Here is a 27487-nt window from a genome sequence, read left to right as displayed (position 1 = left end):
GGAGGGTGGCTGAAAAAATAGGACGCGTGCTTGTACTGTGTGTTTCCAGAGCTGAGAATTCAGACTGGCCAACCCTCCCGGTTTTCCCGGGAAATCAACGCTACTCCCGGGGTCCCGGGGATTTCAATCAAACTCCCGGAAAAGTCACAGTTTTGTCTGATACAGGGTTTTCCTGAAAACTCCATGGATTCGCCTCGAATGTCCCGGTTTTTCCAAAAAAATATGTACTGTGCCCATTCGCACTTGAAACTGTGCACAGCACTTTCAAGACCTGGCCAGTCTAGCCTGCAAGATCTGCACTGACAAAGTGACAGGCGGGCGCCGACTGATCTAACTGCACAGCAGGGTCAAACTGTGCTGTACGCAGATCTGCAGAGTCGAACGTTCTTTTGGCGGGAAAAGCTATTTTTCACTAGTTGTTGTGCCATCCAGGGATTTTGAGAGAAGTCCAGGGATTCTGCAAGTCTTGTCAAGGGATTTAGATTTGGGTGGTTGGCCAGTATGAGAATTGCTCCGTCTAAAGTGTATACACACTATTTTGGATACGATTTCCGAGGCTTTGCGAACAGTTCCTAGTTGCGTGCTGCACGGGCCAGTCCTGAATACTGAATAGGCCACCCGTCGAGGGCAGTTTGAGTGCAACGGTGCATGTTCAGTCAAATCTGTCGTAAGCGACCGCCCCTTGGTGCAAGAAAAAGCGGTCTCTTACGGATGGTCTCTTACGGCAGATGTACGGTAAATCCGGCATACCGGGCATGCATATGCTTCCATGTACTCAAATCGACGAGAATAATGTGATTTTTAATATCATTTATATTAATATTGGATATTCAATAGAATATAGGGGTGCACAAACCCAAGAATAGTGCACATACCAGAGCTAATCTTGAGAGCTACAGCACAGCCTCAGTACAGGCCAGGGCCAGTCGATCACACTTGCAAGACAGCGCATTTTCACACCTTGCAGTTGACAACGCGCTGGCAAGTACAGTTTCGCACCTGACTGAACCTGGGTCGCGGTCGCTTACAGCAGATTTGAATGCAGCCATTGTGCATGAAATCGCGGTCGCTAGTCGCGCACAGCAGATGGTCGCTCTGGACAGATCAGTTTGTATGTGAAACCGTCGGTGCACGGAAAATCGGTCGCTAACGGTAGATGGTCGCCTACAGCCTACAGCAGAGGTCGCTAACGGCAGATTTGACTGTACTGACAAGTTGCAAAACCTAGTGTACAGTGACTCTACACGGAGTCCAGTCCAGTTCAAACCACTAGTATACCAGTATACCTACAAGTACACTACACTCATGTTGTCTGGTTGGTCTGCCTGGACTGCTCTACAGGAACATCGAAAGCATGGCCAAAGGATTCAGATACCTCACGTACATGGGAGCTCAGAAGTACGCTGGCGAGATCCTGGCGGCTGGGGAATTCAGCAGACGGAACTTCACATGTCCAAGCAGCAACTCGAGTACAGAAACCATACCATGTAGATTTCCGACTGGAAGCTCCTACCTTGCAGCGAACTTTCCCCATGCCGAGGAGGATCTCCATCGAAACTACGCCTGCCTGTTCGGATTCTGTGTTGGTCTGTATCTACTGGCAATATTGATGTTCTCCGTGAAGAGTACAAACAAACGGCGCCGGCAGTGAGGAGAAAAACACCGGGAAACACCCCATGAAGCCTAGGCTAGCCAACAGGATCATGTAACTGTTACACACCCAAGAGGATTTTCTTACATACAAGTATTAAAATTAATATAAAATCTCCAAGTAGCCTGATAATGATCAGCAAGTTCAAATTCAACTCGGTTGAGCTGCTCGTTTGCTTGTTTTAATTGTATTCTATTTTCGTCACGCGTTTTATATCGCATATGTTTTATATCGCCATCAATATCCTGTTTGGCTGTTGTCGCTTCGGCTTATGCGAAAGCTATACATGCTGTGTATATCTACATTGCATTGATGCCAACGCGGAGAAGCTTCTAATAATAATAATAATAATAATAAGTAGTAACTTAGCAGGGACAATGGATCCACGTACTCGCTTGATAGAATGTGAATACTTTGCTATTAGTTCTGCTGTCACTATGTTTGTAGCTGGCTTCCCAATGATTCTCAGCCAAGACGAAACGTTGTTAGACAATGTGGCTCCTTCTTGCACTGAACTTCCACAATCACTCTTACATTTTATTGTATTTACCGGTACAATGTTGTAAGTTGATTGGTCCCCCCCCCCCCCCCCCTGTTCCCTTACACCTCCCTCCTGTCCTGACACACTGTGACAGCTAGAGATGAAGAATTTTAGGCTAAATGCATATTGCATATGCATCCCTCGAAGTACGTACACGTCGATGCAAATTTTATTAGGCAATTTCTTTTCTTTCTCCAATGAAGTAAAAAAAAGATGATATTCTTCTTCTTTTTACATGTACATTTCACACATTTCTCTCGCATGTTTGTTACTACAGGTGAAATCCTGATAATTCGAACCTCAAAATGCCAGGGAAAAACTTCTAATTATCCGGACATTCTAATTATCCAAACATGAACCCACAACACAATATGTATGTCAAAATGCTCTCATGGTCACGCAGAGTTGCGCTATGGACCTTAGACACAAATTTTACGGACACTGAACTGACCGGCACAGACTGCTCGTGCAAACTGAACTGACCAGTACAGTGTACAGTGAACTTCGAATTACACTTTGCTAACTTCAAATTATCAGCACAAATCCCACACATTTTCTATGTAAGTGGAATCTGTGGGACTTCTAATTAACCGGACATGTCCAGTTCGAGGTAAAGACACACCTGGCAATATGGCGGTAAACACACGAGTCAAGCTCCGTATGAAGACATCCAAGAAGAAGATTGCCTGATGAGTCCAGCGGGGACGAAACGTACGTCGCAATCGAGCTATGTCGTTGCTGTGTCATCATCTATGTGCCATGCGCTACTTGATGTACCAGCCTGCTATGCCGGATACCGCCAGCCATGCATCGACCAGGCGCCAGGCGCGAACTGATGGTGGTGGTGGTGAGAAGGAGAGCTTTGTGCCAGAACTTTGCAGCCTAGAGAGCGTGTGTGGGCAGGCGTGTGTTTACCGCCATATTGCCAGGTGTGTCTTTACCACCATATTTATCAACCATAAGTACAGCTGCAGTGGTGTCTTCAACTTCATTCTTCCATGTCCAGTTCGAGGTTCGAATTATCAGAAAATTTATGTGGGAATCGTATTGATAGAAATCGGTCCTGGAAAAACTTCTAATTAAGCGGTATTTTGAAACTCGGGTATTGAGCCAATAATAAAAGTAGAAAGGAAAAGGACATATGGAAACGAGTTAAGAGTAACTCTCCACCACTGTAACTAGATACAATATACAGTCAGAAAGTGCAACAACTAGGCACAAAACTGACAGAGTACTGAGACATTCGACGTCCTGACACCTAGCGTCAACACATCTCCGTAGCGCTAACCGACAGCCTTCCAACTTGGAAGGTTCAAGGTTATGGAAAGACCAAAGAGGGGAAGGCAAGCGCAACGAAAACGAGCACAAGCTACAGTCCCAACGGAACAAAGAATGTCGATTGTCACTGGACGATGACGAGACCAGTAGGCGATTTGACAAAGCGGTCTAACTACAATTCGAAGCAGCAAAGCAGCACACCACCCAACTTGGGTGGGTCAAAAATATCAAAGATAAGTTAAGAAGTTCCAAGTTGGAAGGCTGTCGGTTAGCGCTACGGAGATGTGTTGACGCTAGGTGTCAGGACGTCGAATGTCTCAGTACTCTGTCAGTTTTGTGCCTAGTTGTTGCACTTTCTGACTGTATATAGTATCTAGTTACAGTGGTGGAGAGTTACTCTTAACTCGTTTCCATATGTCCTTTTCCTTTCTACTATTAAGCGGTATGTTCGAATTATCAGGATTCCACCTGTATTGTAATAAAGCATGGTTACCATGGTTACCGCACAGTTAGTACTCTTGATTGCCATGTTCAGAATAGACGGCTATAAAATTGTATCACTCTTCTATATCGCTCTCCACTAATTCATGTGATCCTTGACTGGTCCAATATTACCAAGAGTACATGAAAACCAGAGTGTGCAGCTTGGGACCTTTTCTGCTATGGGTGTCTGTTACGGCGGAATTCCGTGATTACATCATATTTGGCGCAGATCTGAGGCAGGAAATGGCGTAGTGCGTACAACTGAGCTGCAGTTGTGCAGAAAGAGACCTGCTTGAATCCTGCTTGTACGCACTACATCACTAAAATGATGTAATCACGGAATTCCGCCGAGACAGCCACCCATCCAAGCTGCACACTCTGGTTTTCATGTACTCTTGATATTACCCATATCGCCGTGATATCGACTGTTTATATCGACAAGAGTATATAAGCTCCCAAGAGTGTGCAACTCCTGATACCCTTTCTATGGGGTGCGCCTAAAGCGAAACCTCGCATCACTTGGTGTAGTGTCGCAGTTGTACGTTTTTAGCGGGCAGCGGAGTAATAAAAAAGCATTCTCTGACAGAAACTCACTGCGTGTATGCAAAATTTAATCCCCAGCGGGATCATGGTAGATATTTTCGGATTGCGCGCACGCTATCCTTCGTTTGTACGTAGTGCGAAACGTACCCGAGACACGTGATGTGAGTTTTCGCCGTCGGAGTCCCCATCATATGCAGAGTTGCACAACACTCTTGGGAGGTTATACTCTTGATATCGACTGTTTACATCAGGGAGTAGTAAAATACCAATCAGGGAGGAGTACAATACCAATAGAGATTGTTCAAGGTTGTACCAACGGTCACTTTTTGGGGTCACGTGCGAGAAACGTTTGAATCGCTGGTGAGCAGGTGAAGCCCAGTTCATGTTCACTTTGTATGGGAATGGATGTGTGGAGGTGAAAGAAGCAGTAGAATAGCACTCCACTTGATAGCCGACACTCGTGTTGAGTCAGAGCAGTTGCCAGGAAGCCCTTCCATGGCTTGGGCGGAAAAGAACAAGCTTCAGAATGGCCCCAAGCGCTGGCGGAGACGAACCTGTCACATTTCGTATACTTTTCAATGGGTTTTTGACATGCGACCTGTTCACCACAATCTCGGGGTGAACGCCAGGGCGGTGGCGGGAACGGCGTCCTTGAAAAAGCTCTATATACGTAGTAGACGGTATTAGGGAGGTTTCGTTCTACGTACAAGTAGTTATGTATGAAAAATTGAAAATCCGTATGCCGTCGCGCCGGGGAGCGAGGGCAACTTTCATACGTAAATCTCTCTACGGATTCCGTAGGAAAGCTGTTTCCTACGTTGGGTCCTCTGTAGGACTTTTTGAAATATTTTTGGCATTTTCCAGATTTATCCATGGCAACGTTCAAGCCGTGCGAAACACAAGGTACACACCACGTGGAAAACGCGGTTTCGGTTCGTGGTGCATGCGGTGGGCGCATGCAGCCAACCCGTCTCCAAAGCAACAAGGCATGCTTAGCAGTCGTGGAGAAATCACGTAGAGCGAAACCCAACTGCGCTGATTTTTACGTATGAAAATTACGTGCAGTTCCTACATTATTTTCATACGTCATTCCGTAGAGCGAAACCTCCCTAGCCCTATTGTACTCCTCCCTGGTTTATTGACCACTTTAGGCATTGTAAATTAATTAGTAATCTTTCGACTTTGGAGGGACTTATATTTGAAATAAAGACGACAAAGGATTCGAACATGCAGGATTCAAACCTACAACAGTATGGATGTCAAGCAACCCCGTATACCACCCAGCCACTGTGCTGCACATGCTGAACCCTCAGGCCTGTTGTTCTTACAGTCTTGTGCCCACAATAGGCAACATCCTATGTACACCATAGTACAAATGCTATACCAAAAAGCCTAAAATAGCTCCTAAAGGATCAAACGTTGGGATTATGGCAAAGGAATCGTGATAAATAGGATATAGACCTCGTCTTGGTCAATATCCTATAAAAACTGATGATCTGAGTTTGAAGATGTTATGTACAGGAGTATTAATACTTCTATGAGAACATGGACTGACTTCATGACTGCTGACCACACACAAACAGAGGTGTGTCGCAGGGACGACGAGACGTAATTGATTCGGTGATAACACAGATGATGACGTGGGTGTTCCTCAACTTCCTTTGTGGGTTCAACCATCTTGGCCGGTAGCGTGGCATGGTATCCAGTGATTACGTTCTCCATCTGTTGTCAACATACACACAGAAACCAGTAAGGGGCCATCACAACGAACAGAACCAGGCTGGTATCACCGGTATCACCCTGATCTGTACACACAATATAACCTATCTTACTAAATCCCAGTGAGCAAAAGAAGACACAACAAAACACTTACACTTTGAGAACTTTGTCCTTTCCACCACTTGCCACGCGCTCTCCGTCGGGACTCCAGTCGACAGCAAAGACTTCGTCTGCATGGCCGGGTAGATCCATCAGCAGCGTGCGTTCCCTGATATCCCACACCTGGCAACAGTAAACGGGAGCCAATGGAACAAGACAAGCTCACCAACACAAGCAAAGCACAACAGGGACATGAACGCATCATCCACTTTGCGTACTGAGAACTACTCCAGCAGTTCCCATAAGCAGTATAACCACACAGAGTCTATGGTCGATTTGAACAGGTGATTTTACAGGAGAAAGGTCGAAGAAAAAAATACCTATGCGAGTCACAACGTATGATATAATCCAAAACTGGTAAACCAGTAATAGATAAACCTTGTTGTAGTTCACGCAATTGTTAGATTGACAGCATAAAACAAGGAGGAGGACACTGTGTTCGAAAACAGTGACCTTACTACAACCTTCCGCGGTTGGCAGAGCCCCGGTCCCTGCGGACCATTTGAACCATATGGGTATCGCACCCGGTTCTGACCCTCGTTATGCTAGGGGGTTAGGAGACTACTCCTGATGTCGTCTTGTTGTCTTCGCTCTTTTTTAACTTGTATAAAAACTTCTTTTTCTTTCCAACTTCTGCCCATGGCGTCCTTCTCTCAGCTCGCAGAAGGTTGTAGTAAGGTCACTGTTTTCAAACACAGTGTCCTCCTCCTTGTTTCATGCTGTCAATCTAACAATTGAGTCACAACGTATACTGTCATGCAAGAGGCCTCTCCTCACTCTACTCTACATGCTGCATCTCTTCACTTCAAACGCTCATCATCAATTGAAGCAACAGCACACGAAGAGTGAGTGAGTGAGTGTGTGTGTGGGTGTGTGTGTGTGTGTGTGGGTGAGTGTGTGGGTGCGTGAGTGAGTGTGTGGGTGAGTGTGTGTGTGGGTTATTGTGTGGGTGGGTGAGTGGGTGAATAGTCCACTGAGTGCTGACCTTGAGAGTACTGTCCCTGCTGCCACTGCACAGTAGTCGGCTGTCAGCTGACCAAGCGACCTGTAACGCGGCAAAACGAAAACAGGAATAAAATACAAAAGTTATAATTATTATTACATTATAGTTGTGGTAAAACGACAGCCATTGCACAAAGGCCAGAGACTTCATGTTGTGAAACCGGCAAAACGATAATGGCTATTGCAGAAGTCCAGGATTCCAGTGCCAGCCAGGGGAATTCAATACCACTCCTCTCATACAGCTCTCAATGCCGCCATGGTCATACACCCCTCCGGCTAGCAGTCTGTACTGTACCTGGTATACTGCGTTGACATGACCGCGTAGAGTTGCAATGAACCTATTACACACACGCACAGTATAACACAATCATATACTACAGTCACCTTCACATAGTACAGTGCAGTCACAACCCTACACAGACACAAAGTATCAAGTGACAGGCATGATAGCCAAAGTCATACCTCTCCATCCCCTCCCCCAGAAACATGACTTCACTTTGCCTGTATGATTATAGCCTATAGAACCATTGTACTGGAAATACATTGTGTTTAGTATTACTATCTAAGACAAGTCACACAACACAAATTATCATCATGGCATGACAGTACCACATGTGCCCGTCACACCACTGCTATGCTATTCGCATCACCATGCAAAGCATATACTGTATTGCTCATCAGCATCAACTATGTAGAATCAAGGAAAGGCACAGGGTCACAAGCACATGTGGATGTTACAGGTTTTCCTTACTTTCCTGTCCGGCCTTCCCACAGCTTTACCGACTTGTCGAACGATGCGCTGGCGATAAATCGAGTGTCCGGTGAGAAGCGAACATCATTGATCAACTGCTGGTGACCTACAGCAAACAGACACCCAAAATGACAATGCTCACACAAGCGATAACAGCAGCAAAACAGTGCACAGCAGAATGCAGAGTGGGGTGTGATGAACAGGGAGCAATGCAGAACAAAACTGAGTCACTCTGACATGAAGCACACACACAGAAGTGACAGAACGTATGTGCACACAGAGCTTGATGGCACAGAATAACCATGAAGAGAACAGTGGACAAGTTACCGGTCATTCTTGCAATTGGTTTCTTGTCGTTTGCAGGCTCCCACAGGAACAAAGTGTAGTCGTCAGAGCCAGATACCATCAACTCCTTGCCACCAGCCTGGAGAGAAACACACAGACCAGAAAGCGAACAATACAAACACACACCACACTGACTTGCATGTACATGTACAGTCAATTCATGGTCAGATGAGATTGTGCCACGGTCATCTAAACACCATGTATCTGAGCAGTGAACACATCTACTTGCAGTGGACACTTTTCAAGCATCCGAGGACATAGACAAGATCTTCTGATGCAGTGCACTTCATCCACATTTACATCCTTGAATTGAAAGAAACGACAAGTCATTGTCCTTTCAAGACCATTCCACCGTGGGTAGCAAAGTCAATGACATGCGCAGACTCACCTTGGCGTTGTCATATCTCTCCTCAGCAAGTGCAGTCAGCTCCTCCGCTACGATAATTCCAACAAAGAGTGCACAAAGAACAAGGCAATAAATCCGGATGCTCACAAAACGAACCAACAGCTACACTAGTTTACTTTCAGTTAGACAAGACGAAGCACACTTCACGGACGACGGACAGCAGAAGAACAAAAAAGAGCAAATCAGTGCGTGGTGCGTCACTGTAGTACTGACCTGTGGCTTCGGCCACGGCCACCTTCTGTGGCTTTCCAGGGTCGTAGGCACCAGTGCGAATAGCATAGTCTGTGTTCAGTGCCATCGTGTTAACCTGCAGTATGGACAAGATCAGTCACAGTATGGACAAGATCAGTCACAGTATGGACAAGATCAGTCACAGTATGGACAAGATCAGTCACAGTATGGACAATATCAGTCACAATACGGACAATATCAGTCACAATACCAATGCTGTACACCCAACAATGAGCAGGGAATACACAGAGTACTGTAACAAGCAGAAATATTCGTCTGGAATTTAATTTTGCCTTTTTCGTTAAATGCCGGATTAAAATCGATTTGTCCAGCTTTTCAATACACTCCTGTGGTCCATGGACAAAATTTTCAACAGGGCGAACTCCCTTTCTTTGTTGTTGGACCAAATTATTGACCGACAAAATTTTCTGCCTGTACAGTATGCAGCATATCATCTCAGCCCAAAGTAACAGAATAGATTGTTGGAATTGGAGTAATGCCCACAAACAAACAAGAGTCCTGGCTGCCATCACCAGAAGCAATGTAGATTAGCCTGTTCTTGATACTTTGTAGTACGCTATGTTTCTCATGTTTCATGTACTCTAAAGTAGTGTTGAAACGATCTCACCGGATACTCGTTAGCTCGCTCGCCAGAAACTCGGCTCGTTTGTGCGGCCAGCTCGTTTGCACTAACGAACACCGTACACCGCACTCCGTACACCGCACTCCGTACACATGGCAGTACATGTCGACCGGGCCCGCGGGGCCGGGAGTCGTAAAATATTTTAATTTTTTACGACTCCCTGGTCGATCGAGAGTCCAGTCCCGCGCAAATAAAGTGAAAAAATCACTCGCAGTTACAGTGATCGTGACTGTATGGCTGCACGACACTTGAGTTGTTTCAGTTGTCGTGGCAGCTTTGGTGGACTCTACTGATGTCTTGTTCTGCATCTGCTGACCTGTCGCAGGATATGCTTCGGTCACCTCTCCATTCGAGTGAAAGTTACGCTCAGTCGTTTTGAAGTTTTCTCCCGCGATGCAGCGAAGACCAGGGCTACTTGCAATCTTTGCAAAACGGTCTATTCTTACAAAGGCTACTCGATGACGGCGCTGAAAAGACATCTTGACACCAAACAGCAGTAAGCAGCAGCAACCCCAAATGCCGGCGGTGATAATTTGAACGAGCTGAAAAAATCAAACTTAGAAATTTTTTATTCAAAAAATCATATTTGCCACATCAATGAAACTCGTTAGCTCGCTCGATAGCTTGCTCGTTAGTGGAACTGATCGCTCGTTTGTTATAGATACGCTCGTTTCAACACTACTCTAAAGTATGTAGTCCAACATCTTACCCAGTGGCCATGGCCCTGCAGTGTCCGGCACATTGTACCCTGAAAGAGAACACACAGCACAGCACAGTATAGCATGCACATGCGCGCGTGCACACACACACCCAGCATGTACAAGAACATACACACATACACACATGCACACACACACGCGCGCGCGCACACACACACACACACACACACACACACACACACGCGCGTAGACTTGTCTAGCTCCAGTAAGAAACATCCACAATGCTCTGTCAAGCAGTCAACCAACAAGGCTACATCCACAACTACTTCCAGAAGAGAAGCCTGAACTAAAACAGGAAGCACCTACTGAGCGTATGGTTCCGTCAGAAACACACAAAGAAAGAGGAGGAGTAGGTGAGGCCATCACAGTGCGTGACCCAAACACACAGGGGAGTGGAGATGATTGGACAAGTACATGTAACAAATACTCCATAAACCATACACACATTACACATACTGGGAAGTGACACAAAACACAGGAAACCTTGAACGAGTCCAGCTGCTAGCCGTCTAACAGCAGCAGATATCTGAATAACCAGTGTGGACCAGACACTTCATGAGTATTTTCAGCTTACATCTTCAGCTCTCCAGACTTTGATTGTGCGATCCTGTGATGCCGAGTAGAGCAAGCCCTCACCGCCCCAGCGAATGCATGCCACGGACTTCGTGTGACTGGAGAGAATGCGCTCGCACTTGCTAATCGACGTGTTCCATATCCGAATGTCGCCGTCCTGACAACAAGAAGCAAACACATGCGCGCGCGCGCATGCACACACACGCGCATGCACACACACGCGCACGCGCACACACACACACACATACACACACACACACACACATACACACAACCCCACACAAAGAAGCAATGGCATGATTGGCAAGGGTGACATACAGTACACACACCCAGAGGACTGGAGGACTGGCAAAGGAAATCACGTCCGAGCAATTACGAGAGCTTGGAGAAATATACTACCCACTCGAACAGAGAAATATGTTTCGCTATGAATACTACCCACAGAACAAGTTCTCTATCCTACTGGCCACAAAACCAGACCCTTATCATTCCCCACTGGCGTGAGTACTTGGCACAGCAGCACAAGTCAACTAAACAAAACGATTGAAGATGGGGAAGGAAGGCTATGTCATAGGAACAAAATGGTGAGATATCACACAAATGCAATCTTAGCTCACAAAGCAATGCCAAGAGCTCTACCCTGTCCAGAGAGATGCAAGTTAACCTGTGGTTTTAGTCTGAGAAAAAATAGGCAGCACTAGTGGTGTGAAGAGAACTAAAGAGTGAACCTTATCACTGTGAGGCAGTGTGGGGCAAGGCGAGATAGTGTGACGCAGTGTAGGGCAGTGCGAGGCACTCTGCGGCAGTATGATGCAATGTTAGGCAAGGTACGAGAAGACAGTGTGAGGCAGTGTGAGACGGTGTGAGGCAGTGTAGGGCAGTGCGAGACAGTCCGCGGCAGCATGACTCACTATGAGGCAATGTTAGGGAAGGTAGGAGAAGGCAGTGTGAGGAAGAATGAGACAGTGTGAGGCAGTGCAAGACGGTTGGGCAAAGTCTTACCTTAGAAGCACTGGCTAGGTAGCGACACTGTCCGTCTCTGCACATAATGGCGGCCAAACAAACACAGTCCAATATATTTACAACAAGCTGACAGCACATCTATATCAACATATCACAGCAACTAACACTTGGGCTAAACTGTGTTAAAACAGAATCTTACAGGGGCTCTTGATCGTTAGCAAGCAACTCACTTGTGCAATGGTTGCCACGCTAGGCATGTTATCCATTGGCGATGGCCGACTAGAGGACGTCCAGCTTGTTGGCCGTTCAAAGGATTCCAAAGTCTGATCTGAAATGACCAGACCACCAAAACATGAGCAAATTTGAGAATACAATCATAATGACACCTTCACAACAGTAGAAACAGCAGCAATATCTGTTTCTATTTTTTTCTCCGAAGTCTGATCTGAAATGACCAGGCCACCAAAAAATAACACCGACATGGCAACACTACCTCGAGAATGCAGTTGAAGAATAGACTGAAAAATGCACAGCCCAACAGTTATACAAGCAATGAAACACATCCACGAGCGACTAGATGAGAATGACGGCCTACCTCGGAATTTTTACACCCGGATGCAACCACCTTGCCATTTGGAGACCAGGCCATGTACAAGATCCAATGGCTATGACCTGTGCACAAGAAGAGTAAAGAGAACTTAGAGAAGAGAATAAAATATGCGTACTGCTACCTTTCTTGGCCACGACACATACTTGTGTAGCTGCGTGGTATTGTGTGTAGCTCAGGTTAGAGTACAAACTTCCATACCGCTGCAATGCTGGGTTTTTTAAATAACATCCAAAATTATGTTGTTCCACCGTACTCACAATATGTTTCTAATATTCGGCAACTGGAAATACATCTCTCTCGCCTCAAGTCAAGACTGAAGACCCCTCCCCCTACACACACACACACACACACACACACCTCAGACATGCCCATCGCGGGAGCGATGATAGCGAACAGCTATGTTTTAGACATAGCAACTTGTGCTGGGATTACACCATCCAACAGCTTGCAAGGCTGATGAATTGACCGCCACTCACACACACACACACACACACACACACACACACACACACACACACACACACACACACACACACACACACACACACACACACACACACACACACACACACACACACACACACACACACACACACACACACACACACACACACACACACACACACACACACACACACACACACACACACACACACACACACACACACACACACACACACACACACACACACACACACACACACACACACACACACACACACACACACACACACACACACACACACACACACACACACACACACACACACACACACACACACACACACACACACACACACACACACACACACACACACACACACACACACACACACACACACACACACACACACACACACACACACACACACACACACACACACACACACACACACACACACACACACACACACACACACACACACACACACACACACACACACACACACACTACTACTACTACTACTATGATACAGCTACCCTAAACGGGTCACGCCGCCCTCCACCCAAGCATGAGCACTATGAGGGGCAGTGGCAAATAAAGAGAATCAGCTAGCAGAACTGGCAAAACAGATGAAACAATGGAGCAGAACGGACGACTGCTGTACAATCATGTTCGAGTACTGTAACAACAACCTGACAGCTACAGTGACAACGACTGAAAATGAACAGGAAAGAAAAAAAATTCAAAATTTCACGCCACGAAAAAAACACTGTCCACGAAAGAATCCACCAAGCAAAAGGAGTGTGGGCATCCGAAATCCCACCAGGACTCCACTAGCAGTTCTTCCACGTTGACGATGTAAGCGGCAGGGCAATGCCTCACAAATCCGACAGACTTCCGCAACGCTTGACCAGTGCACTCATGACGACGAAAGATTGAAGTTTCAATTCCCACCATTCCGCCATTGCGACCTTCCTCTCCGCACTCGCTCGTCCACTCCACTGAAACAACGACTTGTTCCAGCACTCCACCAGCCAATCCGCAATTCCCACCACTGCATTCTTCGAGCTTGGATTCTTCACAGCACTCGAGGGATAGCTACTCCACTGCGAGTGGTGGACCACGGCCGACGCAGCAGTGACAATATCGAAGTAAATTGTCCTGCAAGCTACATCGCGATTCCGCGCTCCAACCATGCAGCACTACCTTGGCAGTGTGCGAGGGTGCTCCAGGGTCGACTCTGGCTACGCCAGAGTCGCCCTGGGCAGGCAGAAAAACTTTGGAGAAAGCCAAGAACACGGAGCTCAGAAAGTGTAACCTGCTCCCAAGGAGCAAAACACAAAAAAAAAAAAAAAAAAAAAAAAAACACACACACACACACACACACACACACACACACACACACACACACACACACACACACACACACATACACCACACACCTCGCTTCAGTGAACTGCTTCATGGTGTCTGACCGAGGCTTGAATCAGGCACCATTGGTTCACTGGTCGAGGGGTAGTATGCACCGGTCTCTGACAAGCTCCCCATTCGCACGTTTCTCAAGACTGAAAAATCACCTGATATGAGTGTGTGACAAGGTCACAATAACTTGCTATTTTGCCCACTTGGTCTGTAAGCCGATAAGCATCCTCTCGTCTGCAAATTGTAAACATATACTTAATATCGTGTGCAGCAGCACAGAGCACTGATCAAAGACCACTGGGAGATGCAAAGGAGAATTCCTAGCGCGTAACGTTTTGGACAGACAACGAAAAGCCCAGCAACGCTACCTTTGCATGTATGGTGAGGAGTCTCTGTAAAGATGTCCCAGAAACGTACGGTGGTGTCACCTGAGCCACTGGCCAAGTGCCTGTAACAGCAGACCATACGCATACACAGCAACAGCATACAGTCATGCTACTTCAAACCACAGGCTGGAAAGGCCAAAAGATCAAGGCTGGATGGTGATGGACCATAATGACCAACATACTAGATACCCGTACTGCATGAACAAGCACAGCAAGCATGCGTGCCATGGTACAGGCCACCCACCTTCCATCAGGACTGAAAGCAACAGAGATAACTGCCTCAGAGTGACCTGCACATCACATTGACAATCACATAGAAACACACACACATACACACAGTCATAGAGCGGTTAAGCAAGCACACGTTCAGGCAGACAGGCGGATGGGCACGCACACAATCCTACACAGACAGACAGACACACACACACACACACACAGGTTGACAGACACCACGCACACACACACACACACACACACACACACACACACACACACACACACACACACACACAGGTTGACAGACACCACGCACACACACACACACACACACACACACACACACACACACAGGTTGACAGACACCACGCACACACACACACACACACACACACACACACACACACACACACACACACACACACACACACACACACCTCAGACCTCAGACCTCAGACATGCCCATCGCGGAAGCGATGATAGCGAACAGCTATGTTAGACATAGCAACTTGTGCTGGGATTACACCATTCAACAGCTTGCAAGGCTGATGAATTGACCGCCACTATTTTTAGCCTGGTATCCACAACACAGCTGTTTGAAGTGACTTTTTCTGGCCAGTGAATTCCTATTTTTCATTTTTTTTTCCTTCTTTTTTCTTCTTTTTTTCTACACACACACCACACCACATACTCCGGCATACACTGGCTGTTGGTAACCACCCAGGAGAATGAAAGAAAAGTCAGGAAGAGTCCGAGAAAGAGAAGAAAGACGTGTGCGACCATAATCGTCGGGAATTGAACCCGCAACCTCTCGATTGGAAATCGACTGCACATACCACTGCACCATATGGGACACACACACACACACACACACACACACACACACACACACACACACACACACAAACACATACACATTCACGCACATGCACACACGCACATGCACGTACACACACACACACACACACGCACACACAAACACCTGCATGTACACACACACACACACACACACACACACACACACACACACACACACATACACACACACACACGAGCACAGAATAGCAGAAAACGCTTCCAACGCGGAACAGTATTGCGCAGGGGTCGAAACATTCCCAAGACACCCGAGTCACTGAACCTATTATACCCGGAAACAAAGTACGCATGATTCTCAGCCATTTCAAAAACTGCACGATGGAGATACTAAAGCACAGCAGACGCTTGATAGCCATAGCATACCTGGCATACTGCTTGTGCATCTTGTAACAGGGCGGACGCGGAAAACTGCTTGAGGCTGATACACAATCGTGATAGCTTTCTCAGTGTCGACCTTGTCCTTCTGCTTGCTATACCAGTCACCCAGACTGCCCTTGATCTCGTCATCTCCAACGAAGAAGGAATACGGAACCGGTTCCTCCTACAGAGTCAGGGAGGAAAGAAGTCACGAGATATGTGTACAGATCAGAGCTACTGCAATCCTGTGTGATAGATTACATGAGTGTGTTTGTCGGGGATCATAGCTCTTAGATGATTGTACGCAAACATTAAACTCAATGCCACAACTTGCTTGATTTTGTCCACCTTTTGTGCGTGCTGGATTAGTGATGCAACGGGTACTAACGCCATCACAGCATTTTCACTCAAGCCGAGGCTTGCTTCATGAACATTATCATGCAGGCTATGTAGAACAAGTGCATATATGTTCGGCCTCATTTCCTCTGTGCTGCGCCGATGAGTCCAGAAAGGACGACACAGTTCTGTCCACAGATAGAGTATACATGAAAATAAGTACATTGCAAGTGGAACGCCACAATCAGACAGCCATGATGCTGGCTAGCACCAAATCACGGGAGCTTAGGCAAGACCATTAATCTCTTGTGAATAACAGGCGTATGTCATATGACCACGACCAGTGGCTAGCTCCTCTAACTCTACTTATTGCAACAAAAACAAAAATAGCTCAAGTCCAGCACACGTGACATGCACAGCACCCAGAACGCCCCTCATTCCCAGGACTGGGCAGGACAGTGAGGACACCAAAAACAGCTAATTGTTATGACTAATGGAGAAATCCCTCATTTCGTATTGACCCATCTACAAGAAAATAAGATGGGAACTTACAATAGGGAAAGAAAAACTACAAATCTCAAGCTATTCATCACCATCATCAATAAGGACTCCGAAATTCATGAACCAGTTTTCGGGCATTCTCTTCAAATAAATTACAAGCAACCAGAACCAATGAAACATAGGGATAAGTAGCATCACAAGGGTGGTAACCACTACAACTAGGTGATAAATTTAGCGAAGAATTTATGTACAAGGGGAGATAAGAAAAATGGGAAAGAGAGAAAGAGAAGGTGAGAAGTGAGACAAGAGGAACTAAAACACACACTGTGTAAAAACAAACACCAAATGGACACTACATTAACTAGTGGGGTCAGGGGTGCCAGTAAACAACTTGAGAGATGTTACATTTTTTCTTTTGTTTACACAAAGGTAGAATGTTACTTACATTCTCGAGGATATCGTTGCACACAGACTGCAAATGCTCTGTTGTTACAGACAATGGCAAATCAAAGGGAGCTCCGCTATTTTCACCATCCTCGCTGCGAAACTGAGCGAGAACATGTCCGGCTTCTTCCTCAGCCATTGTCGACCTCACCGTCCCAGTGCACACCACTACCACCTCTCTTCAATCTTGAGAAGACAATGCAAGTAAAACAAAGTAAGTTCTGCTACAAAACGTCAAAAGCCCAAAATCACCACGAAACATTTTTGTGCGATTTTGAAGTTCGATGCGTCCTCGACGCTATTTTTTGGTCGCCATGATTCCCAAAGCAACCAGTTCAAGAACACGTGACTGACTCCGCGATGGCGCGATCATGATCAATCCGGCTCCACAGCACGTGACGTCGTCACGTCGTACAACTACAAGACTTGAGCAATCTTGAGGTATATTATGCTCGGCAGGCCGCGAAAGAGAGCCCGTTACCTGGACCCCTACTCGCGCGGGTAGAGCGAAACTGAGCACCCTGGGATGCGAGCAGCTTTTTAGTACTCCCGGGTCCAAATTCTCACCACCAGGCCGGGATGATCAAAACGTCAGCCGGGTCTGCAGCCTACAAACGTTTAAACGTGGATCTGCCGACACTGTGCTGTCGACGACATGTCCGGCAAGGCACCTCCTTGCGTGAAAGCAAGGAACGCTTTTTTTTTAGAAAGGAAGCTTCTTCTCCAAAATTTAAAATTTTTGAAAATTATTCCTTCTGAAAATATCATCGCGTTCTTGACCTCGAAGCTGACTGCTGAATGCGATTAGGAAAGAAGATTCCTGAAGATACACCAGACTGATTCTGGCAAGCCGTCTGTCGTCTAGATATGCAGTTGTTCGTCATGCATGGTCAGCAATCTTCCTCGTTCGTCCTTTCGTTTTCCTGACCACGATGATGACAAGCAGCTCTCATGCTCAGGTTAGTGCTGTACTTGTATGTCTGGGCACACAACACATCTGAGATTCACCCACTGACGTTATCGAACTGAAGAATGCAGCAAGGGTTCCTCGGATTCTCTTGATTTCGGAACAAATTTCCTTCACTTTCACCCTCTCAGTCTCTTCCCCATGCCCTCCATGCATGCACAATGCAGCTTGCATTTCAATTTCTGTTTTTTATACTTTGGCAGTGCCTCTGCTACACTTTCATATAGAGTGAGGTCCTGTAAATAGGATCGAACATTGTTGGTGGTGGTGTGTGTGTGGGGGGGGGGGGGGGGGGGGGGTACGTTTGCAGCCAGGATGTAGGAATGACACTTCTGCACAGCAGGTGGCAATAGTCAAAACTGGTCACTCTACAAATCCCATACCTGCCAACCTTTGCAAACCTGAGATCCAATGACATACCTAGGCATGAAAATGTATACAAAAGAAGCTCGCGGTGAGGCATGGAACTAGTGCACTTTTGGGTGCCTATTACCGCCCTCGATATCGGGACGGTCCCGGCCAAATCGGGATGGTTGTCAGGTATGAAATCCCAACCGAGAAAACCATTTAATTAAAAGATAAACTCGGCCAGGACATAGCGACTTTCTGTTTGCCGGGGGGGGGGGAGGGTCATCGTCCGCAATATTGGTAGAGTTACGATTACATTGTATATGTAGATACATGTGCACCAGGGATTCATAGCACCTGGGGAGACGACATGAGACCTAAGTACCCAAAACGTTGTGAGTTGTGACCCCGGATGGGGTAGTTCTACGTGATCTGTGTTTCTATAGACCTTATTCGATAACATGATTTTTGGACTCGCCTCCAGGGATTTGTTGTAAGCTGGGGCACGCGTACGTGAAACGAGTGGCAAGAAAGGCCCAGTTCGTACAAGGGAGTAGTAAAATACCGGTATTTTTCTACTCCTATGTTCCCACGCCGAGTCCACTGTGCACTGAGTGCAGGTCTCTTGCCGCTCCCTGGTTCCCGGGACCCTGGTTCACGTGATTGTGACGTTTATTGAATAAGGTCTACATGTATATGCGGGCATGCATAAATCAACCCTTCCACAAGGACGGCTCAAACAGGCAGCCAAGGAGTGAAAATTTCGCTCCTGGGGCTAGGAGTGAAACGAAGGCCTCAATTTGCCAGATGAACCTTCTCCATCGAAACGAACGAAGGTGTCGAATAATTCTTTTACCAGTTCACAGTTACCGTTCACGCGCACTCCCCGGGGTGGGGGGGGGGGGGGGGGCTACTATGCACTTGTAGTGATACTTACCGTAAGCCAAGTGGAACACGACTAGTTGACTGCACAGACTACAGTACAGTATACATGCACATGTATACAGTGAAGATCAGTGCGTGCATGCCTGCCATAATCGTATGTTGACCTTCGTTCGAATTGAAAAGAGAGGGTCGTTTCGAAAAAGAAAAAAAGCTCGATGGAAGTATGATGCTGCTGACAATTCAAGACTCACTGAAGTCGCCTTTCTGGAATGGATCATGCACTCTAGGTTCATCCAATTGGATATGGACTCAAATCATTGTTACACCATTATTGTTTGGTTAGTTATTGTACATCCCATAGCATGTACAATCAACCTTGTGAATAATCTACCTCGGGTTTACAAAACAACTCGCAAATAACGACACAATCTTCAGATCTAGTGAACATTTGATTGCATACTTCCAACCTCACGAGTAACAACAATGCGAATAGCGACACTTTTCTCATTCACAATCGAGGGTCAGTATTCCCCAGGTTGACTGCAATTGCCAATCAAACAGGAGGGGCGAAAGTCGACCACGGCTGAAAAGGCATAAAGAAAAATTAATGTATATCATGAGCTAGATGGCTGAAGGAGGAAGTAGGTTTTCTGAGAAAGCAAGAAACAGAGGTGAATGAAGCACCAGGTCTGTCCATGGAGTGGATAGAATTATTGCATTGAAAGACAGGCTCTTTACATCAGCTTGCTACTATTATACCTACATTTGCTTTCTGCCTTTTTCATGCAGGATTCTGAAAGCTGGAGCAGCTCTGCTTACCTCGACCACTGAACTTACAACTAACTTCCAACCAAGTACAAGGCAATATTATGATGAATCAAGCACGCTTGCCATCATGTCATCATTGCAAAGTACATCGACAACATAGATTTGGTGCCGACTATGTATGATGTAGAGTGTGCTCTATGTATCTATACTACTGATTGGCCTACATTGTACTTATGTGGGCTGAGAGTAATCGATTGTGCTATATGGCAGTTTACTTGTATGTCATAGATGTTAACATTGCACACAGCTTCTGAAATGCTTTCTGTTGCACTGGCCTACTGCGGCCCACTGCAAATAGATTGTAGTGGCATGGGCCATGCCATAATTATAGTAGTATACCGGTACTACACCAACAATTTCACTGGTGCACTGTACTTACTGGTACGAGTAGATCTACATCATGCACAGCCTTGTCACTGCTTTTCTCATTTTTTATTAATTTACTGTACTGTACACATTTTGGCACAGCTCTTCCACAAAGAGTTACTAGTATTTTCTTCTGCATACCTACTGTATACAGTGACCTGACTGGTAACATCTATGGCTGTGAAATCACAAATTTCTGGGTTGACAGCCTCGAACCTATACGATTTGTTTCTAAGAACGTGCTATAAGAAATTTTCTATTGAAGTATTCTACTGTAGCTCGCAGGACATGGAGTGCAATTACGTAAAGTTTGGAACACCACTCTTCTGTGATTTGGATGTCAAATTATGAAATTCAGTGTGTGAGGTAAACCCATGCATGGCATACACTGCTATAGTATGACTCGGGGTAAAGTGTTCCAACGCATACTCATTATAGTGAATAGTTGTGTGACCAACGTTGTTGCTGCTGGATAAATAGTACATATTCTGAGATAACTGAAGCTACACAGCCATCTAATGTTCAGACATGCATCGAAGGGGCCGTAACGAGATCTGCAAGGCATGATTCTATACCTGTATTTGATGCTCTCTAGCCTAGGACATTCACCTGCCTCATTTTCTCTGTGCTGCATTGATGAGTCCATTAGTAACTAAAGGACGAAACAGCATGCTGTCTGCAGATTGGTAATTGTGTAAAGACAGACGTGTATGTAGTGGTAAAGCTCAGATACATGTGCAACATAACAATCCCGGTGTTTGACAACAGCACAAACCTACACCGCAATTCTTAATTTTGGGCTGTGGTGTTCTTAGTATTCCAGGTTGGATGTTCTGTAGGCTTCCACGTTCTTGGGCGCACGACTTTACTGTGCCGAAGAATATTTTCAGCCAATGAACCCAGAGCTTGGTGGCAGATGAGTGCCATGGAACAGCCTTTTGCATGTGGCTTTCACTACATGCACATGTATAACGTTCAATTGATGCGGAAAAATCAGACGAGGACTTTTGCAGTTATGAGCAAGGTCCCCACGAATGGTCATGTCACTTCACAGAATACATGAACTGATAGAGTAGACCTCGGTCCCCTCAGAGAACGCTTGGGGAAGTCGGGTTCAACCATAGATTTATACTTAACAGAGAACGCTTGGGGAAGTAGGTTTCAACCATAGATTTATACTTAATATTCTTTACAACAAGGATCGATGTGTTCCTTCGGATGCCCTTTATCGACTTTCACACACTTCTCCTCTCTCCTTTCGTCATAAGCACCATCTCTGTACACTGGTTCATAAAATATTTCTTCATAAAACCCCTTCACACATAATGAAGTACAATTGGTTTTCGACAAGCTCAACCCGTAACGCGCTTATCCTGCCTCTTGTTAAGTCAGCCCGGTATCTAAAGCCCCCCTTGTTTTCCGGTTATTCTCATTGGTTAACTGGGGACATGTCCAAAACCATACTAAGTACTTGAGCTGCTCATGAGCCCCACAATTATCAGGCCCGCCGGTCTGGTTGGTCAGGTTATCACCAGACCAACTTGTTGGCCACCAACAAACGTTTCCTACCGTGGAGGACGTGTGTACCCGCCATGAAACTACCGGACCAATCAAAAACTGCTTCCGGCGGTACTGATTATAGTACAGGTTTAAGTTAAAAAGCGGCTCCATTTTGTCATACATTAAACCAACTCTGTCATTGCTATGCTACTCAAAAAGAGTAGTGATGTTTATTCACAAATGAATCACAATGCTATCAGAGAAATTCGATATTCTCCAATTTTAGGGGCACTGCAATACTATCCAAAATTAATGCTGCATGGTCATTGTTATGAAGCAGTCACCTCAGTACAGCAATTAAACAGGCTGATTATGTGAACGAGATTCACGGCAAATCTTCTTCCATCAGTGCTGTTCAGTCTTGAGTGGTCCACTGAGATAGGAAAACAACCTGTTCGGTCCTTCCATACGAGAAACAGAAATTGAACATGTTCCAGGGTGGAGGTGGCGAGTATCGGCAATGTAATGCACCTTTAGGCCAACATGACCATCATTCCGACATGGATTCTCAAACACCTTCGCTCGTGAGAGTGCCTCAGAGTGGTATTCATCAACAGATGGCAATCCTGTAAAACACATGAAAAGACATAGCAGCAACAGAAAGAAACCTAATGTTATAGAAACGAATTCGAAAAACAAAGTCTACTATTATTCTAATACAGTGAACCAAGGTACAACCACACTCCAGGAGGCAAGCAAAAGAGCATATAATCCGAAGGTTGTGATGCCTGTATGTATTGTATTTATGTATTTACGGATTCTCCACAGGCTAAATCGAGGGAGTCTTTGTCATGCCACACTGGATACAACATGCTACCAGAATCACTTTCCCCAGAATTGATGATCTTTTCTTAGGGTGTTATATAAGACACATCTGTAGCCACTTCATCTTGCTCACGAAATCATACACCACCACACAAACGGGTCCTTCGGCTATTATACTTTGGGTGGTACATGGTGATGTATGATATTGATAATCTATTGATACCATATTCAAGTCTGACTCTCACCGTGAGATCCTGGCAACAGTATTACCTGGTACACGACATATTCAGACACTGACATAAGCATCTTTTTGGAACAACAGGTGTGCCTATCTGCTAGTGTAATGTGACACACATGCAGAACACATGCAGAATCAGTCATAGCTAATTTTACCCCCTCACTGTTGTATGCGCAGACTCCACTTCGCGGTGTCAAGTACTCTTCTTTCGGTGGGCTACTCCACTAAGGCGCTTGTCTAAAAGGACTCACATTCATCCTGCAAACCAACACGACTTGCATAGTTTTCACTGTCGGCCAAAGTGCGTGCATTGCACACATTGAGATTCACTCCCTCCGTACAGGCCAGTACAGAGCTGCCCACCAATTGAGTCTGTTTTGCGTACTCAGACTTCTGATTTTCCGTATCTTGCAGTGTTTTGCGTACTGCCGTGTACATTGCATGCATACTTGCACTGTAATGTTTTTTGACACGCACATGCATGTCGGTGGCTGCATTTGGTAGTGTAAAACATGTGTGACTTGCACTCACGACATTATTATTTTTGTGCTACATGTACATGTTGTTGTGGTACGGCATGCACTCGCTTTGGTACAAGACTATTCATCACTCAGCTTACACTTGCAATGCTTCTACACAGCTGATTGATCCTCTCCGATTTTCTATACCATTTGCTCAATTTCTGTAGTGCGCACAAGGAGTGATTTTCCGTACAAATACAGAAAATTTGGAGGGCTGGTACTTGGTAGCACTGCTAGTATGGTAGTACCAGGCTAAGCTGGCTGGAAGATCAAATACTTCTTTGGTTCTTTCAGTCATTTTCACGACATGGCCCGATATCTGAGACTTTCGACCTTCGGGGCTACGCGGTTTTTTTGAGAAAACACTAAAAACAAATTTGTTCGCAAAAAAATCGATTCCGTCAAAGCAAAGTGCAGAGACGACAATGGCGGAAGAAAATTGAAGGCGATTCTTGTGTCAGTTGGTTATTGGGCTCACGGAGCACAGCAGCCGCGATCCCATTGACGGTGATGCATCGTTCTTTGTGGATATCCTGTCAAGCGGCGACAGCGCTTCTAGTTCTGAGAGCGCATGTCAGGCGAATCGATCGCAAGTGACACGCGGTACTTACCTGTCGGGGCCGACGATGATGAGGACTTGGCCTGGATGAGTATGATCAAGGCCAACCACAGTCTGCCTCAGCGATAGCTGCTACAGCTCCAGGCAAGGACAACCAGGTGGATTCCTGAGGGTACGCCGCTTGCAAGGTCGCTGGGCGCCCTTGCGCGAGTGGCAGAACTGTTTCCTGAGTGTCACGCCAGACCTGCTAAAACAGCACGAAATGATGCGAGTTTTCTTTGCGACGATGATCCTAAAATGTTTGGGATGGCAGGCTCGATACTCGAGCTAATAATGGCGAATCAGACCATCACGGAGCACATGAGGCTGGGCAATCTCGAGTAACATTACTTTTGAGTTGGTGGTGTGAAACGCTTGTCAGGCTGGTTTACTGATGTTTGGAAATGGTCAGTCTCCACAAAGTGCAACAAGGCGAATCTGGACGCATTTGCTCTGTTTGACTCCTTCACAATAAGTATGTGAATGCTGTCACATGTATCATGGTGTTCCGTCAAAATCTGTTGCAGACTATCCTGTCAAGCATGTCCATCACCAGAAGAACAGATCAATCACCTCTCCTTCTAATGCTGCTATTGCTGCTGTTGCAACTACACAACCTCAATAAAGTCACGGAATGCTGGAAATGAAGTACCTGAACAGTCAAAACACTTTACTATATTAGTTGGCTATTGATATCACATGGAAACAATTTTTGGTGGCTCCAAACACACTGGTCTTTCAAAATTGTAAAAAAAGAACAATTCATTAACATGACTCCTGACTGTAGAATGCATTTCTACATGGTCAATATTGGTCTGATGGCCGTGTAACGAAGTCACAGTACTCTACAAAGGCAAGACATCAATTTGCAATAAAAAAATCAATTTCACCAAAACAGCCCCGAAGGTCGATTTTCTCAGATATTGGGCCACATATGTTTTCTTTATCATGATCCCCGGGGTGTGACATTCTTATGAATGCAGAAACTCAGTCTTTCTAACCGAGTCTCACGTGCAATGTGAATTTGTTCTTCTTTTCTTCACAATGCCATGTATCGATTCATCGCTTCTTCCCACCCGAGATCCTATGCAACAGCGATTTAAAGATTGGCTTTATCAAATAGTTAATTCAGAGAGAGAGGATCAGTTGTGGATGCTGTGACAGCATAGAGTGTAGATTGGTGTAAACATCATTGCCCAGCAGAACCGTATTCACAGGGATCTGCGTTTAGCATATGGAAGCTATTTTTTTAGAATTTGTACACGTCCAATAAGCCTGAAGAGAAGAACACCTAACTTAGACTGTCCTAACGTTATCGAACGCACTGCCAAAGTAAAAACAACATTTGAAATGCAAACTCGATGGTGCATGCATGGAGGGCATGGGGAAGAGACTGAGAGGGTGAAAGTGAAGGAAATTTGTTCCGAAATCAAGAGAATCCGAGGAACCCTTGCTGCATTCTTCAGTTCGATAACGTCAGTGGGTGAATCTCAGATGTGTTGTGTGCCCAGACATACAAGTACAGCACTAACCTGAGCATGAGAGCTGCTTGTCATCATCGTGGTCAGGAAAACGAAAGGACGAACGAGGAAGATTGCTGACCATGCATGACGAACAACTGCATATCTAGACGACAAACGGCTTGCCAGAATCAGTCTGGTGTATCTTCAGGAATCTTCTTTCCTAATCGCATTCAGCAGTCAGCTTCGAGGTCAAGAACGCGATGATATTTTCAGAAGGAATAATTTTCAAAAATTTTAAATTTTGGAGAAGAAGCTTCCTTTCTAAAAAAAAAGCGTTCCTTGCTTTCACGCAAGGAGGTGCCTTGCCGGACATGTCGTCGACAGCACAGTGTCGGCAGATCCACGTTTGTAGGCTGCAGACCCGGCTGACGTTTTGATCATCCCGGCCTGGTGGTGAGATTTTGGACCCGGGAGTACTAAAAAGCTGCTCGCATCCCAGGGTGCTCAGTTTCGCTCTACCCGCGCGAGTAGGGGTCCAGGTAACGGGCTCTCTTTCGCGGCCTGCGGAGCATAATATACCTCCAATCTTGTACCCCTTCCCCCCCCCCCCCCTAGCCCTGGGCCGGCCTAGGCATTGGCAATGGCGGATAATGCTCGAAAAGGTGGCAGATTCTGCTCGAAAAGCAGTGAAACTGGCAGAACCATACAAACCTTATGGCGGGCAATTCCTCGAATTCTGCTCCATTTCTTTGTGGGACTGCCCTATTCAATTATTATTAGGCCGAGTAAAAAAAATTACTAGATGATCGTCCTTTTTTTTGGAAAAATCGGGGAGGCTCGAGGGCGGGAGGATTTTATTTTTATTTTTTTACTTTTTACCCTCTCATGCACACAGTGTACACAACAACATCAAGGTTTTTTTCTCTTTTTTTCTTTTTTTTTCTTTTTTTCTTTTTCTTTCTTCAGCAGATCGATACTGACGTTGTGATATACATGTACTAGTAGTAGTATGTGGTCCATAGTAAAACTCACGATTTAAAAAATAAAATATTTCTTGGGGCGCTGACAAAAACTGGGGCGGACGGGGACGATCATCTAGCTTTTTTTTTTACTTGGCCTTATTATCAAATTTTTGATAGGGCAATCCCCACAGGCCTAAGGCCTTCTTACAGGGTACCCTAGAAATGAAAGTACTGAATTACGGAATAGGTGCAGTGAAGAGCAAAATATAATAATAATAATAATAATAATAATAATAATAATAATAACCGTTTGTCTCTTTCCCTCAAACTAGTGAAAATAATAATAATAATAATAATAATGCAGTTGAGCACTCTTGCGTGGGGTA

General features: G+C 45.7%; 2 protein-coding genes and 2 long non-coding RNA genes across 4 annotated transcripts in view; 2 read left to right on the top strand and 2 right to left on the bottom strand.

Annotated features, from left to right (window-relative positions):
• LOC135808281 (ATP-binding cassette sub-family G member 5-like) overlaps positions 1 to 3028 on the top strand; it is a 22232-nt gene extending 19204 nt beyond the window's left edge. The window contains exon 10 of the mRNA XM_065321447.1: positions 1342 to 3028. Within this exon, the coding sequence (XP_065177519.1) occupies positions 1342 to 1651 (310 nt within the window). The 3' untranslated portion in view covers positions 1652 to 3028. The remainder of the gene's footprint in view (positions 1 to 1341) is intronic.
• A 2761-nt stretch (positions 3029 to 5789) lies between these two features.
• LOC135808279 (notchless protein homolog 1-like) lies at positions 5790 to 17863 on the bottom strand. The gene is made up of 17 exons (XM_065321446.1): positions 17602 to 17863; positions 16326 to 16503; positions 15115 to 15160; positions 14853 to 14932; positions 12603 to 12679; positions 12238 to 12335; positions 12047 to 12083; positions 11046 to 11201; positions 10462 to 10500; positions 9092 to 9185; positions 8861 to 8907; positions 8455 to 8551; positions 8128 to 8233; positions 7672 to 7714; positions 7360 to 7419; positions 6370 to 6497; positions 5790 to 6218 (listed from the first exon to the last, which is right to left on the bottom strand). The coding sequence occupies exons 1-17, from the start codon at positions 17737 to 17739 to the stop codon at positions 6206 to 6208; spliced, it is 1437 nt and encodes a 478-aa protein (XP_065177518.1). The 5' UTR covers positions 17740 to 17863; the 3' UTR covers positions 5790 to 6205.
• Positions 17864 to 18322: 459 nt separating this feature from the next.
• Positions 18323 to 21315, top strand: LOC135810710 (uncharacterized). Its single transcript, XR_010552338.1, has 2 exons — positions 18323 to 18559; positions 20590 to 21315. It is a non-coding gene; the product is annotated as an uncharacterized LOC135810710 (long non-coding RNA).
• Positions 21316 to 22648: 1333 nt separating this feature from the next.
• LOC135808278 (uncharacterized) lies at positions 22649 to 26700 on the bottom strand. The gene is made up of 2 exons (XR_010552071.1): positions 26209 to 26700; positions 22649 to 23120 (listed from the first exon to the last, which is right to left on the bottom strand). It is a non-coding gene; the product is annotated as an uncharacterized LOC135808278 (long non-coding RNA).
• Between the last annotated feature and the right edge of the window lie 787 nt (positions 26701 to 27487).

The sequence above is a fragment of the Sycon ciliatum genome, chromosome 2 (assembly GCF_964019385.1).
Source record: "Sycon ciliatum chromosome 2, ocSycCili1.1, whole genome shotgun sequence".
In the NCBI taxonomy this organism is placed as follows: domain Eukaryota; kingdom Metazoa; phylum Porifera; class Calcarea; order Leucosolenida; family Sycettidae; genus Sycon; species Sycon ciliatum.
This window is presented reverse-complemented; position numbering and strand designations above follow the sequence as displayed.